General features: G+C 41.5%; 2 protein-coding genes across 12 annotated transcripts; one reads left to right on the top strand and one right to left on the bottom strand.

Moving 5' to 3' along the window:
* Positions 1-1096: 1096 nt before the first annotated feature.
* ankar (ankyrin and armadillo repeat containing) lies at positions 1097-6092 on the top strand. The gene is made up of 13 exons (XM_040136976.1): positions 1097-1370; positions 1732-1851; positions 2507-2626; positions 2798-2917; positions 3567-3686; positions 3830-4038; positions 4122-4167; positions 4241-4374; positions 4597-4728; positions 4856-4970; positions 5095-5229; positions 5330-5455; positions 5612-6092. Exons 1-13 carry the CDS (start codon positions 1160-1162, stop codon positions 5743-5745), a joined length of 1722 nt encoding a protein of 573 aa, XP_039992910.1. The 5' UTR covers positions 1097-1159; the 3' UTR covers positions 5746-6092.
* A 462-nt stretch (positions 6093-6554) lies between these two features.
* map7a (microtubule-associated protein 7a) lies at positions 6555-14954 on the bottom strand. 11 transcript variants are annotated; one of them, XM_040136971.1, is made up of 18 exons: positions 14406-14954; positions 14097-14267; positions 13713-13861; positions 12123-12417; positions 11269-11373; positions 10977-11051; positions 10697-10860; positions 10478-10577; positions 10181-10297; positions 9760-9890; positions 9451-9578; positions 9105-9343; positions 8849-9026; positions 8593-8761; positions 8317-8421; positions 7688-7738; positions 7315-7540; positions 6555-6844 (listed from the first exon to the last, which is right to left on the bottom strand). In XM_040136971.1, the coding sequence occupies exons 4-18, from the start codon at positions 12247-12249 to the stop codon at positions 6834-6836; spliced, it is 1926 nt and encodes a 641-aa protein (XP_039992905.1). In that variant the 5' UTR covers positions 12250-12417; positions 13713-13861; positions 14097-14267; positions 14406-14954; the 3' UTR covers positions 6555-6833. The 11 variants fall into 11 exon arrangements, with proteins under 11 accessions (XP_039992905.1, XP_039992897.1, XP_039992899.1 ...); XM_040136963.1 differs by having other exon boundaries at positions 7315-7543; positions 14406-14952; XM_040136965.1 differs by having other exon boundaries at positions 7315-7543; positions 12123-12411; positions 14406-14952.
* Between the last annotated feature and the right edge of the window lie 18 nt (positions 14955-14972).

Genomic DNA, 14972 nt, shown 5'->3' with positions numbered 1-14972 from the left:
ATATATACACGAATTCAACAAAATAAACAATAAATATATAAGTAAGCTGTAGTGTGTACTCAGATCCGTTACTTACCACATACCAGAGCTTCAAAATACTCCATTAAAAGTAAAAGTCATGCTTTCAAAATGCTACGTAAGTAAAAGTACAGAAGAATTATCAGCAAAATGTACTTAAAGTATCAAAGTAAAAGAGCTTGTTGTGCATTAAAATGTCCCCTGTAACTGATATATGATTATATGTTACATTACAGATTGTTAATACTGGTGCAACAATGCATAAGCAGCCTTTTACTGTTGTAGCTGGTCGAGGGGGAGCTAGTTTATTTACGGTTAGGTATTTTAGTCAACTGGCTCCCAACCTGCGGGTCAGTCTCTCCAAAGAGTCACAAGATAAATCTGAGGGGCCGTGAGGTGATTAACAGAGTGGAGAAGAAAGAAAACAAAGTTCTGCAACACAAATTTATATTTTATTTCTTTGGACTTTCTCTAATCTTTGATTTTGTTGGGAAATTTTGGATGATCACAGTTATTTAAAGAGGAGAAATCACTCTTTAGTAGAACTGCTTACAACTCACAGAAATCTGTGACAACAGGCTCCAAATACTGTTTTTTCTAAATTACTTTTCACAAATCAAAAACGTTGGAAACCACTGATTTAATCTTTAACAATGCGCTGTATTTTATGAGCTTTCCTCCACATCTTGTAGTTTAAAAAATACATGATCAATAAAATAATAGTTCCACTTTATTGCCCGTGTAGATTACAAACTATGTAAATAAAAAAAATTCCAAGAAAATTCCTGAAAATCAAATGTACATTCCCTGACGAATATCTTGCAGAATCTTAATTTTAAAATCTAAACCGGAATTAAAGAAATTGTACTAAGGTGCAATACTTGAGTAAATGTCCTCAGTTACTTTACACCACTGTCATTTAAGCGAAAGATTTTACAAACAAAACATGAGATAAGGGCATAAAATGATTTACTGCAGTGTGAAACCACCCAGCTACACAAGGGTCTGTGAAGGGTCTGAACCGTGTGATGCGCTGCAACGCCGAGGTGTAATTTACATTACAGTCAGGTGACCTCCGCCGTGGGCGTGTCCAAGTGCAGGTTTGTGCGTAACAGGCAGGTGCCATGCGCTTCTGCGCGAGATGCAAGCCATGGCCTCGGGCCTCTGTGCGAGTTGCTCGCGAGTTCTCAAAGAACTCAGCGCCCATCTGAGGAGAGTTTGCAGAGAGTTTGAGCAAAAAATAAGGGACGTGCTCAGAGAGCTTTCTCAGTGCACCTGCTTTAGGAATACACCTGAGCGGAGCTTCCCCAGGAGGACGACTCAAGAGTTGCCCTCTTTACACCTCCTGTATGGTAGGAACTTTGTGGACATGGATTTTCTTTGTTATAAAGCAGTATTGTTGTGGAGGGGAAACACACCTTTATGCACATTACCTGTCTTTTTTTTTTTTTTAACAGAGGAAACAAAGTTTACCCATCTGTCATTCAAATTTAGGATATCAAACTAAAAGTTACATCAACAGTCTCTTTTTGTCTTAAGAAAACAAATTATTCTATTCTGTTGTTTTTACAAAAAATTTAAAAAAAATCATGTGCTTGGCATTTACACAAATCATGTACAAAATCCGAATAAAGCAGAAAAGTGTTTGATGTTAGATCCATCAGCTCTTAAATTTGGGGATGTTCACCGTTGTTAATCTGTCTGTCCTCTTAGACGATGAAACCCAACTGCTCAGTCAGGAAGGTCTACGAGCACTGAACAGACTTGCAGCCTCAGAAAACGCCGACCTGCAGATGACTGCAGCCATGTATTATTTACATCTCAGTCATCACTGTGAGTAAAGAAAAACAAGCGGAGTCTTATGTGGCGCCTGACATTCTGCAGGATGGAAATGACTTGCAGATCAGTGGCACGTAAAAATGAGACTATTGTTTGCACCTCAGGTTTCTCATATCACTCACTGCTAAGATAAGCTCTCTAAGGGGTGCGACCAGTATCATGCAAATTTTCAACTGTATTTTTTTTTTTTTTTTCCAGGGTTGGCAGATAACGTCCATGCATGGAGTTCAGGATAAATACAATCACTTTATTTAAGGAAAGTTTGCAGAGAGTTTGAGCAAAAAACTCAAAGTTTTCTCAAAGTTTTCTTGTCAGATCATCGTGGTGACAGGCTCGATGCAGGGTTTGACCTGTAGTATCTAAATGGGTGACCACATATTTTCCTAACAGGAGTTGGCTGACAGATTCCTGTTTACTTTGTTGAGGTTAATAGGACACGGGAAGAATATTTCTTTTAGGACTCGAACTTGAAACCAACTGCCAGATATATTATCTAAATTTCTAACATATGGCTTTAGCCATTAAGACTGATGGCAAATTCAGATTTTGTTGAACCTTTAGATCATTATTGTCTATTGTAAAACAACAGACAAGAAGGTGAACTGACTCAACAAATTGTTTTTTTGCCTCCTGTATTTGTGTGTTACAGTGAAATCTCCCTTGCCAGATGCCTTCGTGGAGCCAGTCCTGGCTTTACTTTTATCAACTGACCTGGATGTGCTAAAGAATATCTCTCTCTCCTTGGTCAATCTGTTAGTAAAGAATAATGGTAAGAGATAAGAGCCATGAGGTATTTAAAAAAGAAAACGTTGTTTGTTGATTCATAATCCTGAACTTCACTAATAGGTAAAATCAACACCGTCTCACGGCCTCCAACTGAAATCTCACAGTCTATGTGGATCAGATGGTCATAATCACTGTCCATGAAATCTGATTTCAGTGTGTAAAGAGTTGGTGGTTGAAATGGGGATGCTGGTGCCCATACTGGAGTTGTTCCAGACTGGTGATGCCACCGCTCAGTGTCACTCCTGTGCCTGCGTCGTCATGCTGGCCTCCTCAGGTCTGCACAGACAGAGCTTTTAAAAAACTGTTTTTAATAGTTCCTACTATAGAGAATCTAGAAAGTATGTTATTTGCTTTTGTGTTAAACTTATTTTAAAGAGAGAAAAACAAATATAAGTGAAGCTACATAGAAAACGTAGGAATTGGCATATTTGTACAGCATATTGTTAATATGCCACTTACCGTAGCTACCAAACACAGTAGCTACTTACTGTGTTTGGGGTTACAGGAGACTTTGATAGTGGCAGTGTATTTGTCTTACTCAAATTCTTCCCTGACGATAGCAGTAACTGCATATGTTCCTGTAATTCTGCACACTGCCACAAATTCTGTACGAGTTTCTGCTGCAAGAGACAGGTGATGGAGGTGGTGACAGAGGTGAAATAGAAAAAAACTAAATGCGTCTCACGTGCTTCAAAAAATGCCCCTGTGAACCGTCTAGTCTCATTCATCCTGGTCTTGCTTTAAGAACATATGCATGTGGGGATGGAAATTAGATTGCATGTTTCCAGACAGCATCCAAGCTGTGGAAAGCCTCCATGGCTTGCGCAAAATTTTATCGTGTGTATGACTCCAAAGAGACAGCATAATAGAGAAGTTCTTCGTAGATGAGCTGAGCATGTGTGTTTTTCTTCCGTTTCGTACAGAGTCAAACAGAGATGCTATCATGGTGGATGGAATCATACCACTGTTGGCTTTAGCAAAATCCTATGACCCTCAGGTGCAACAGAATGCAACCTGGGCTCTGTTACATCTCACACAGTCAGGTGGGATAGTTTCCTTTTGAACATCACTGTTCACACAATCTTCTTAAAACCAAAAGCTGTTTTTTTTTTCTTCTTGTTTTTCTTCCAATGTCTTTCCAGTGTTACTTTGCCAGAAAATGTTAAACGTTCTCCTCTTTTTCCAGATTGGTCAACAAGGATCTTGTGTCAAGCAGGAGGTGTTCCTGTCTTGGTTCTTCTGCTGCAGTCCTCAGATTCAGAGGTTCAGTTTTGCAGCTGCACTGCTCTGCGCAACATCGCTGCTACCCAGGAGCATCACCCGAAGTTGCTCAGCATGGGGGGTCATTATTTGCTAAAGTCTCTTCTGACTCTCACGTCTTCCTCTGTACAAAAGGTAAATGGGACTTACGTGGGTGATTATCTGAATTTCAAGGTAAACAATGTTTGATTAAAAATCTCTTTTTATTCCATTTTTAGAATTCAGCTCAAGCATGCAGATGCCTAAAAACACTCTCAAAGAATGGTAATTACAGTCAATAATAACTGAAATTGTCATCGTGTAGGATGCAGGTACTGTTTGTCAATTTTATGTGCAGTTCTGATCCAGGAGCAGCTGATGGAGCTGGACTGTGTGCTGCCTCTGAAGGCGCTCCTGAAAACCTCTAGTGCTGCATGGACAGAGCCAGCCGTAACACTCCTGTCAACACTGTCTGCACACCCACCAAACAATGTATGATTTCCCACAAAGCAGCATCATAATAATGATGAAGCTGGTAGCTATCTGTGGTATGTTGCAGCTGTGAAGTGGTCGAATTATTTTTCTTTCCTTCCCTTTGATGTCGAGTCAGAGTTCGGGCACATTACTATGTCAGAAAAAAAAGTGACTGCAGGTGTAAGGGAACTATTCTATTAAAATCCAAACGTTGATACTATTTCTGTGGTTTGATTCCAGGACTTCCTCGTGGGTGAAGGACTGCTGGATGACATCGGTCAGCTGCTTCATCATCACAGGTCCAGCTCGGCTATAATCACACACAGCTGTGTGATAATCACTAACCTGTGTAGCTCCTGCATGGGTCGGCAGGTACGCCAAGGGTTTTAACTCCCGATTTCCTGTCTCGCGTCTGCGGTAAACACGTGAATTGTGCGTGCACAGTGCCTGAGATGGACGAACTCTCGCTAAAGTCATGTTGAATTCCATCATTATCTAGGCTGCGATGGAAAGTCTTTGCTTATCAGGACTCCTCTGGGCCCTTTTGTGTCCCGCCCTGTCAGATGACACCTTGCTGCATGTGACATCATGCTTGCGTCGCCTGATGACCTGGGGTGAGTGACCCGGACGTGAATTACCGTGTCTGTTCTGTATTGGAAAATGTGCTTCAGATTTTTAATTAAAAAAAAAAAAACTATTGGCAAACACAGTTTTGTTTACAATTTCTTACTGTTTCAGATGCACTCAGGTCTAACCTGTCAGCGACAATAACAGCAGAAGTCGTCTCAGGACTGGTGAAGCTGTCTGGGCAAATACAAAATCCCCTGTTGTCATATAACTGTGCAGCCATCATGAGCAAACTAGAAATGACTGGTAATATAATGCGCAAGTACTACATAACATCAAATAATCCGTTTTTGTTGTGTATTATTTTACAATTATTTCATATGTTCCCACGCTACTGTTCTCTTAGAGGAGATCATCAGGTTGCTGAGACCTCATTACGTTACGATGTCGGACTACCTGCTGGTATTTCTCAAAAAGAAAGATGTTAAATTCCAGCAGCTCAGCATAGTGACAATATTCAACCTCAAGAAAGGTTGGTATTTGTTGTACATTTATGTATTCAGCAACTGAGGGTACTACAGCACTTTTTCGATTTTCTGATCATAGAAGATGCCCCTAAGCCAATCTAAAATAGTCATCCATTGTATGTCTAGGGTTCTTAACTCCTTTGTGCTGTCTTCCCCTGCAGATGGAGACTTTTCATCTCTGCTGGCTAACACTGAGCTGGAGATAGCGCTCAGGAAGGTGCATGCGCAGACAGAGCAAACCAGACGGCTGCTCCAAATGATTCAGCCTCTTTCTCCATCCTCCGTTAACCCTTGACTTTCTCAATACAAATACAGAGAGATGTGCACAGTGTGGACTGTATGAGGCGTTTACATCCATACACTGTATGGACAAAAAAGCATTTTTATTATCGTGTTTGGTGCTTTAATGTGATTTTTTTATTTTTTATTTCATTGTTTTCATGTTAATTACAGTCAACATGTTAACTGAAAAACAAGGCAGAGACGCAGCATAGTATCAACTTTAATCAAATATGGCGTATTTTGACTTCAACAGGTTAACAAGTGATAGTCATAAGCAATACTTAAACTGTAAGATCAAATATTGATGATCAGATACATGTTTTTATATGCTTTTATTATAATAAACTCACTTAACCTCTACGTCTCAAACGTTGCTTTTTAAAGTGACTGCGCAATATCAAACAGAGCAACTGTCAGTGCAAGAAACGCTTTGTGCATTGTATTTTCTAAAACATCACTCACAAAACTGAAGCAAAGTCTTTGGAAACTAAGTTCCTTAGCAGCTTTGAAATATGTGATTGCTATACTTCACAAAATCAGAGGGTCACATAGGAGTTTATGCAGGAATGGAACTTGAACTAACACCCAAAGATCTTGTGTTCTTGGCGCAAACGGCGACTTGACCTATTCTAATTCCACAGTGACAAAACTGAGGAGTGAAAAGTGCTTAGATAGCAAGAAATATCAGGAATAAGCAAAAATACCATATGGCTGTGTTCTGAGTGTTAGAATGGCTGTTCCTAGCATTTCACAGAGGCAACACTCTCAATAAAAGAACTGCACTTGCCAACAAGCTATCATTACCACTACCTACATCTATGGTTTTTTTTTTTTTTTTTTCTGGATAGTCACCATTGGTTCAGAAACCTGCTGTGCTGAAGAAATGAATATCTAACTTGCCCAATGCTTTGTGCGAGTGGTTTGCACACAGAAAAGTGACCAAATGCTGACGACCTCCGTGAGGCAAGGCTGTAAATTTTACATGCTCTCTCAAGGTGCTGAAGGGCAGCAAACTGGCTGTGCTGCAGGAATTCCCATCTTTCACAGAGAAATCACGGCTTTCCAACAGAGTCTTTGAACCTCTGCTCACGTTGCAGGCGCTCAGATGACCTCTAAAATACACACAACAGGGAGACAAAAGAAAAAAAGATATCAAATAAAATGTTTCAGAGCAGTTTACTACTGTGATACACCGTTAGATCTTTCCTGAAAGAGGCATCACCAGTTTTTTCTTTTTTTGGTCCACCAACCTAAATACTGGATTTCAAAGGGATCCCCAGTACTTTACTCTTGTTAACCAGGCTCATTTGGTTTTTATGTGTTGGTTTCCAGACTGATGCAAGGCACGCTGCCTGCACAGATCACCTTTCAAAATGAATGATTGATATTGACTGTGTGGTCTGCAGACACTGCCATGGTCTTTTTACAGCTAATTAGGGACGAACATGACAAAGGACGAAGCACGTCAGTGAGTGTCCAGGTACATAAAGTGCTTGGCTTCTATAAATTCACTAGCCAGAGCCTAAAGTTGTCAGAATCTGACTGGTTGTTGAGGACAAGTGATCTGGTGTTTGTGTCTCACCTGCTCGTTGGTGGGTCTGGATTTCCTCCAGGCCAGTGAGCGTTCTGAGAGACCTGCGTTCTTTGAAGGCCACAACAGGTACCATGTCCACCTCAGTGTTCAGCCCCAGCTGTGAGGACTTAGTCCCCACTGGCAGCTTGACGGCATCTTCTATAGTGCCGTTGTGCACAGGCTCTGTGTTTTCCTTTGGTTGGGCTTCATTTGGCAAGATCCTCGCTGGTACAGACTTCTGTGTTGAAAAGGATTAACCAATTAAGGCAAGGACAGGCTGTGTGGCTTTAAGTGCAGCTAGCTAGTTATTACTTGATGCTGGATGTGCGTCATAAGATCCCTGGGGCAATGTACTTTTTAAAAACTGAACAGCAAATCTCACTGTATCTGGAGAATCTGTCCTTCTGGTTCTCCGCATGATCTCCTCAAGTCGCTGGAAAACACACAGCTTTCATTAAAACTCTGTCATAGCAGGCTTTGTGAGAACATTCAGTCTCTAAAATAAAAACAGAACTTTTGATATATTTGACATTATTGATTTTGGCGAAGGGAGCTAATGCATGTGGATGGGTGTGTATGATACAGTCATCTAATAACTGGGAGGAAGAAACAAAAACATTCCCAGATGTGTTTTGACATAAAGTAAATAATAGAATTTATTCATCCTCAATATATCATAAACATGCAGTTCAGTGCAAATCTGTACATCTGCCTCAGTCCAAAGCAAGACTGTGCAAGATTAGAGCAGACCTGGTTTCCACATGTAACCGATGCAGACAGGCACCAGCTTCCCTCTACCACTGATTGCACCCCCAGGGGATGCTCATTTAAACTGGTCTCAGAACAGCATGGTAGCTTTCTGTTCTCTCCTTGCTTTTATAATAATTCTGCTCAAGTGGCAGGACCCGGTTCCACCGGTAGACACAGAGTTAAAGAGGTCATTACATTACATTATATTCAGTTAGCAAGGATTCTTTATTATTTATATTGTAATAACTTTATTCTCTGTACCTTTTTTCTTGCTTGGCGCTCTGCCTCCTCTTTCTGCATGAGCAACTGTCGCTCTTGTTTCATCTGCTCTGCTTTTGTCCTCTCTTTGGCTTGCTCCTCCTCTCTCTGCATAAAACACAGAGCACATACAGAACATTCTGTGAGAATGAGCACAAACACATAAAATGTAGCTTCCAATTAAAATAACTGAAAATAATGGAAAATCAAAAGCATCCATCAGGATAGAGCTGTGCAATTTAACTGCGTTTTGGCAGAGCAAATGTTTGCACTGCCCACCTGTTTCTGCAGAAGGGCGGCTTCCCTCATGGCCTGAGCTCTCTCCTCCTCAGCTCGTCTCTGCTCCTCTTCCTCCCTTCTCCTCTTCTCCTCTATCAGACGCTGAGCCTCGGCCTGCTGTCGTGCTCGCTCCTCTGCCCTCCTGTGCTCCAGTTCTTCCCGGCTCCGCCTGGACATGTCATGAATTGTAAGTTGCAACAATCCCGCTGGTCTGCCACTGCTTTGTTTCTGTCTCATAGGTAGACGTGCTTTTTACCTTTCTGCCTCCTCTTTCTGCAGGCGCTCCTGCTCCTCTCTCTCCCGTTGTAGTCGGGCCTCTCTCCGCTTTTCAGCCAGGAGACGTGAGGCCTCCTCTGGGTCTCTAGTCCCAGCTGAGGGCCTGCTCACAACTTCAGGAGGCTGCGGAGCTGGATGAGGAGGCCTCTGGGAAGGACCTGAGGAGAAATAATATCGACTTCAACATATATCTGAAGCACGTTAAATACCACTTTAAACACTGCACTTTTTGTTACCTCCATCTCCTGCTGTTCTGGTTATAGCCTCTGCGTCCTTGTCGGGCAGGCTCAAACAAGGAGTCTCTGGTGCTTTTTCATCCCTCATTTTCTTGTGCTGACTTTCAGCTGATGTCCTGACAGGCCTTGAGTTACCAGGAGCGAGGGCAGAACTGCAGACGGCGAGATCTTCCTCAGGGACCGATGGAAGCTCGAGCTGCAGCGGGGTTGAATGTCTGCTGATTGATTTTCGGGGAGTCCTTAGGGGAGATCCAGCATGAGAGAGAAGATGTCCCACATTGTTTGCGTTACCGTGACTATGTCGTGAATGTACAGTGAAGGAACTGGTCACACAAATTTAACCTACCGTTCTGGTGAGGGGGAGGTTGTTCTGCTTTTTGTAACTGTGGCTGGTTTCACACTGGCAGTTGATCTAATACTTGAGCTCCTGTTTGAGTTCTTCTTATTAGCATCTTGCTGTCTTGCTGCTTTGATCTAAACCAAAAAGAAGGAAATAAAAACTACATAAGAATGACTGTTTTACATCATTTTATCGTCATATCTTTGAGTCCAATAATCTGACAGAAAAAGTAAAGACTGATAACAATAAAATCATATAAACAATATTATTTAGCAGCACACATGTATGTAAGACCAAAGGAACGGCTGGATTTACCTGTGCCAGATTGATGCTTCTGTTGTTGGGACTGGGGGAGGCAGATGGCCTGTGTTGGACTGAACCAGAGTGGTGCTGGGGTTTGTGAGGGGTGGTGGTAGTGTTGGTGGTATTCATGGAGTGGAATGAAACTGCACGGCGACAAACATGGACAACTGAGCCAGTGTTTTGTGCCATAATTAAGGGGAAATTGGAGAAATGTGTGCAAATGGTGGGAACAGTGAAAAGGATGTAAATGAGAAGCAGTGCGTCAATGGAGAGGAAAATTAGCAGCATTAGTAACCAAAGGGTCTGGAAAAGTTAGTTGTTGTTGCAGTATAGTTGTTGTAGTGTCTTAAAAATGCACTACAAACTATTAGCGTTGCATTGCCAAAATATTAAAGCAAATGAGTACATTCTGTTATCACGGGGGGAAGAGTACCTTCTTCTCCTGACTCACAGCCAGCACTCTTGCTCCTGGCCAGATAAGAGCATGTGGGGGTAACGAGGCGACTGACCAAGTTCTTCTCCCATGTTGTCAGAGGTAACTGACGTGGAACTAGTGTATTGATCAGCATAAAGTTTTAAGTGCAGCAAAAACAAAAGATAAGGCACGCTAAGAACTGTTGTGTTAAGATATGCTACAAAGAGAACAGATACTGTTAAGTATGGTGTTATGAGTTTAGAAAGATTATGTTAAAAGGAGAGGGTAAAGAGAAGCATATTCATCCCTACTCACCATTCTTGGTGAGCTTCCTTCCTCTTGAGTTTTGACTGAGATTCTGTTGGGCCCTTTGGCTCTTCTCCAGCGTCTTGCGTACTGCAGATTCATATCGCTCCTTAATTCAGGAAATAAAACTTCAGTGTTGCTGTTACTCAATCCGCGGCTGTGAAATCAATGGCCTCTCAGAAAATTAAAAAAAAAAAGAAGTTTTTGATTTCCACCATCAAAACTCACTTTCTCCTCCTTCAGCTTCTGCTTGCGCTTCTCTTCCACAGCAATACGCCTCTTCTCCTCTTTGAGCCTCTGCTCCAGCAGTTTCTTCTTGCGCTCCCGCAGTTGTTGTTCATAGTAACGCCTGGCCCGCTGCTCCCGCTCCAACCTGCTCAGTTCCCGAGAGGCTGGGAAAAAAAAGTCAACCAGTATAAATAGATTTATCAGTTATCTATGTTAAATCTTTTTAGAAATTGAGGACAGTGCATTAACAGTGCCGTGTGTACCATAGGTGCTCACATACCAAGTAACTTCTGGTGCTCTTCTCTTCGTTCTCGTGCTGCTTTCAGCCTCTCATCAACATTTAGTCCATTAGCCACTAGAATGCCAAAATATAATACTTTGTTGTCACTGGTTTGATGCAATATGTTATATTAAGTAATACTATTAGTTATATTCAAAATTAAAACCCAAATCAACGCAGTCTGTAAAAGGGCGACATGCTTTACAACGTGATCAGGTATCCTAAGGAGATGACATCTGGCCGATAAAAAGAGCGAATGTGACCCCAAGCAAAACTAAGATCTATTTCAAACCTGCAGTGGACCGTGGAGTAACTGTGTTGCAGATTTGGGCAGACTTGTTGACAGAACAGGCTGCTTTCTTGGCCTGTGAATTTGGTTTGATATGAGAGCCACTCTCTGTAAGTGAGGAAGAAATCTGTATGTTATTCAGTGAAAAAAAAAAAATAGCAACAACCCTGACCTCTTCAAGGTTTTACTTTTCATAATCTGACGCTCAATATTATGTGGATTCTCTACAGTCTGTAAACACAGATAGGATTCTACACCTAAATGCATCATTTGGTGCAACAATGATATGAAGCAGCTGTTCAAATAAATCAAAAACAAAATCAGCTAGAAAAATCAGTCCCAAACAGTGGCTGTTATGGACTGGGATGGCCTTAGGGTCAGCTACAAATGAAAGAGCCATTATAACCAGCCTGCGTATTAAAGGCACAGACATGCTAGCACCTGACCAGTCCTCATGAAGATGACTGAAATGAGCAAAAAAAAAAAAAAAAAGTTCAAGACATAAACACAAGACTGATGTGTAATTAGTGTAAATGCAGGGGGGGGTAACATGATTGTGGATGTATTCCTTTAGGAATACATTAATGAAATCAGAATAGTGATTATTCAATGTATATTATGTAATCTACGTCCATAGATTTCCCCCTAATTTTCTCACGTGTACAGTAGCCATGCTCACTTACAAACTGCTTTCTAATAGGGAATATATCATCTGTATATTCTACTCATGCGTCATCAATATGATCAGATGATGCTGTATTTGTGATCCACAGTCATTATGGCTGGGCTTCAAGGAAAGGCTTCTTCAGATCAGCTACTATACAAATCCTTCTCAAACAAAAGCTAATTCTACTAACCTCCTGTTCTCCCAAGTCCATTCCCATTCCTTTGGCTCTCGATGGTATGTGTGGAAAGCGGTCCTTGCGATGGAGGGACGACAGTGTGTTTCTTCTGCACGGCCATGCTAGGTATTAAGCTGGGCATACCAATGCTCTCACTCAAAACCCCCTCCTTTCTCTTCTCCTCCTCCTCTTCCTCCTCCTCCTCCTCCTCCTCTTTTCAGTTTCTATTTCAAGATGCCTTTGGGTTCTCACTTTCAGAGTGCACTGTGCAGAAAACTGCCTCCTGCATCAGCTGCTTGTCCATCTGTGCCTTATAAAAAAAAAAAAAACAGAGAGAAAAGCAAGACAACAAAGCATCCAGTTATGCCCCTGTCCAGTGGACTGGAGATAATTTAAGGCAAGGCTATCCACAAAGGAAAATTACTCCAGTCTCTTTTAAGGTTAAGGAGGTCTGAAGAGATTCTGATCCTCAATGAGTCTCGTCTATAAAAAGGCTACTCCCCCTTTAAAGATCTCACCCTTGTGAGCTGCTCTGCTTTACTTTCACATAATATAGCTGTTTCACTTTAACTCCCCCACCGCACTGCCTGCTCGCTAGATGGAAGTGGCCAAAGGGCTGCAGCGTCTCCTGGAGACGGAAAAATGGAAGCAAATCTGAGAGCCTGTCCTCATGAATAATTACCACGACAATGGTGCTATAATATTCCATGACATACATTGCTTGGACATCAACTTGCTCTGATGCAGTTGGTGTCCTCAATAGATGTGGTAAAAATATGATCGGCCCCCACCCCCAATGTTTCTTCCTTTGAATGAAATGGTCTGCCCACTAGATGGAGATCTTTCTTTCTAGAGGACAAGCTGAAATCAGCCTTGCCCCTTAATGGCTTCATGTGCAGTTATTAATTTCTTTGACTGATCTGATGTCAACCCCTCAGTCACATTCAGTTTTCCCATTGCCCTATTTTGACTAAAATGGCCAATATGGTCAGTATTGTACATTTAACATTCTATAAAATCACAAGGTCTAGTCAGGAACATAAGTTTTTTATTTTTTGTATAAGTAAACCCAATTATATTCATTAAAAAAAAATCAATCCGAGTTTTGAAACAAAATAGCAAAACCATTTGATAAATTTCAAACAGAAATAGCAGTATGATTCATTTTTGAACCAACATACTTTTTTGTCTTGTCATTTTAAGTTCATCCGTGTAGAACTGAAATGATTAATTAATAAACTGATTAGTCAACAACCAGAAAATTAATTGGCAACATTTTGATAATCTTTTTTTTTAAGTTTTTTTTTTTTTTTTTAACTCATTGGTTTCAGTTCCTTTATTGTAAGAATTTGCTTCTTTTCTTTGTCTTATGTGCCCGTTTTTGGTTTTTGGATAGTTGGTCTGACATTTTTCTCCATTGTCTGAAATTTAATAGATTAACAGATTCATTGAGAAAATAATCACTTGATTAACTGATGATGAAAACAATCATTAGTTGCAGCCCTACACTAGTGCATTTTTAACGTAATGCTAGTGTTCAAAGGAGCCCTGTTCTTGAACCAAATGGGGCTGTGATGTGAGTCTGAAGTCATGTTTATCTGTTACCCATGTGAGTTTTGGTTTGAGTCTGTGGCAGCCGAATGCCAGGTTGCAGAGATGGCTGCAGAGCCTCCCTACGCTGCTGCTGGAGAGCCAGGATGGTGCTCTGCATATCTTCCACATTCAAATCCCACTGAATGAAGAGTCATTCAACTCTGCAGAAAGCCGGAGGCCAAAATAAGATGCCCGTTAGGCGTATGGTGGGAACAAAACAAAAACTTCAGACAGAAAAGGCCTCAGCAAAACATCACTAAAGATGTTAATAAAATAACTAGACTAGACATTAGCCAAGTACAGGGAGGTTATTTACTAGAAACCGCTGCAAGGGAAGACACAAAAGGGTAGGATGTGTTCAAAGGAAAACTTATCTAACTATCAAAGGAAACTTACCATCCTGGTCGTTCTTGGGCTCACCACTGCACTTCTTCTGCAGGCCCTTTTCAGCCTCCTTTTGGGTGATGTGTTCCTCACAAAAGCTTGGCGCCCCAGGTCCTAGTTCTCCTGTATGAAGTTCCCACACTTTGCCGACAGCTTCTTCAAAAGGGGGGCCCCGAGTGAAAGCTGTGAAAAAAGTGACAAACGTGTGCACGTTAATTTAATGCTTCAACACTGTTCAAACAGTCGATCGTACCTGCACGGGGCTCATTTTAATGAACAAAACGACGCTGAAGATGACTCCAGGTGATGGGACCACCTCACCTTCCTTCCCTGCCCTTGACAGTTGATATCACCAACTTACACGACACTGAAGTGAGCGTCAGTCTAACCAGCTGGAAAAACCCTCGAACAAACCCGTAAGAGATGGCTTTCCTGTCAGGGATATCTTAGCCAGTCATCGTTAGCCACAAATACGGTGTAACTTAGTAGTAAATTTGTTTTCCACGATGCTAATGAATGTGCGTAGGGCAGCTAAAATGAAGATTATGGGCTAATATAATGCTCTAAGGTTAGCGCTACCAAACGCCAACATTCGCGTAACTTTTGCACCAGGTGTCGCCAGAACTAGACTATCTGCAAAAGCGTTTACCAGTTTCGGCTCAGGTTTGAGACAAAATTGACTTTATGTGACAGTTAACCGGCGAAGAGGCGGCTGCTGCTAGCATAGCGGCAGTTGGAGGATGTTAGCTACATATATCTAAACACTGTGTAAAAAAAAAAAAAGAGTGACATTTGAGTTCAACAGGTGAAATTAGTTTGCTAAAACTACCTGACAGTCACTGCTGGATTTAAAATGCTCACAGTGGAGCCAACGACGATGATAAATCT

The sequence above is a fragment of the Xiphias gladius genome, chromosome 10 (assembly GCF_016859285.1).
Source record: "Xiphias gladius isolate SHS-SW01 ecotype Sanya breed wild chromosome 10, ASM1685928v1, whole genome shotgun sequence".
NCBI classification, from domain to species: domain Eukaryota; kingdom Metazoa; phylum Chordata; class Actinopteri; order Istiophoriformes; family Xiphiidae; genus Xiphias; species Xiphias gladius.
This window is presented reverse-complemented; position numbering and strand designations above follow the sequence as displayed.

Bases quoted from the DNA above. Each gene is read 5' to 3' on its own strand.
- ankar (XM_040136976.1), top strand. From the start codon at position 1,160: ATGCAAGCCATGGCCTCGGGCCTCTGTGCGAGTTGCTCGCGAGTTCTC. The intron at 1,371-1,731 runs GTAGGAACTTTG...CTGTCCTCTTAG, and splicing joins CTCTTTACACCTCCTGTATG to ACGATGAAACCCAACTGCTC. The intron at 4,375-4,596 runs GTATGATTTCCC...GTTTGATTCCAG, and splicing joins CTGCACACCCACCAAACAAT to GACTTCCTCGTGGGTGAAGG.
- map7a (XM_040136963.1), bottom strand. From the start codon at position 12,249: ATGCCCAGCTTAATACCTAGCATGGCCGTGCAGAAGAAACACACTGTC. The intron at 10,298-10,477 runs GTGAGTAGGGAT...TCAATACACTAG, and splicing joins AAGGAAGCTCACCAAGAATG to TTCCACGTCAGTTACCTCTG. The intron at 8,762-8,848 runs GTAAAAAGCACG...TGACATGTCCAG, and splicing joins CAGAAAGAGGAGGCAGAAAG to GCGGAGCCGGGAAGAACTGG.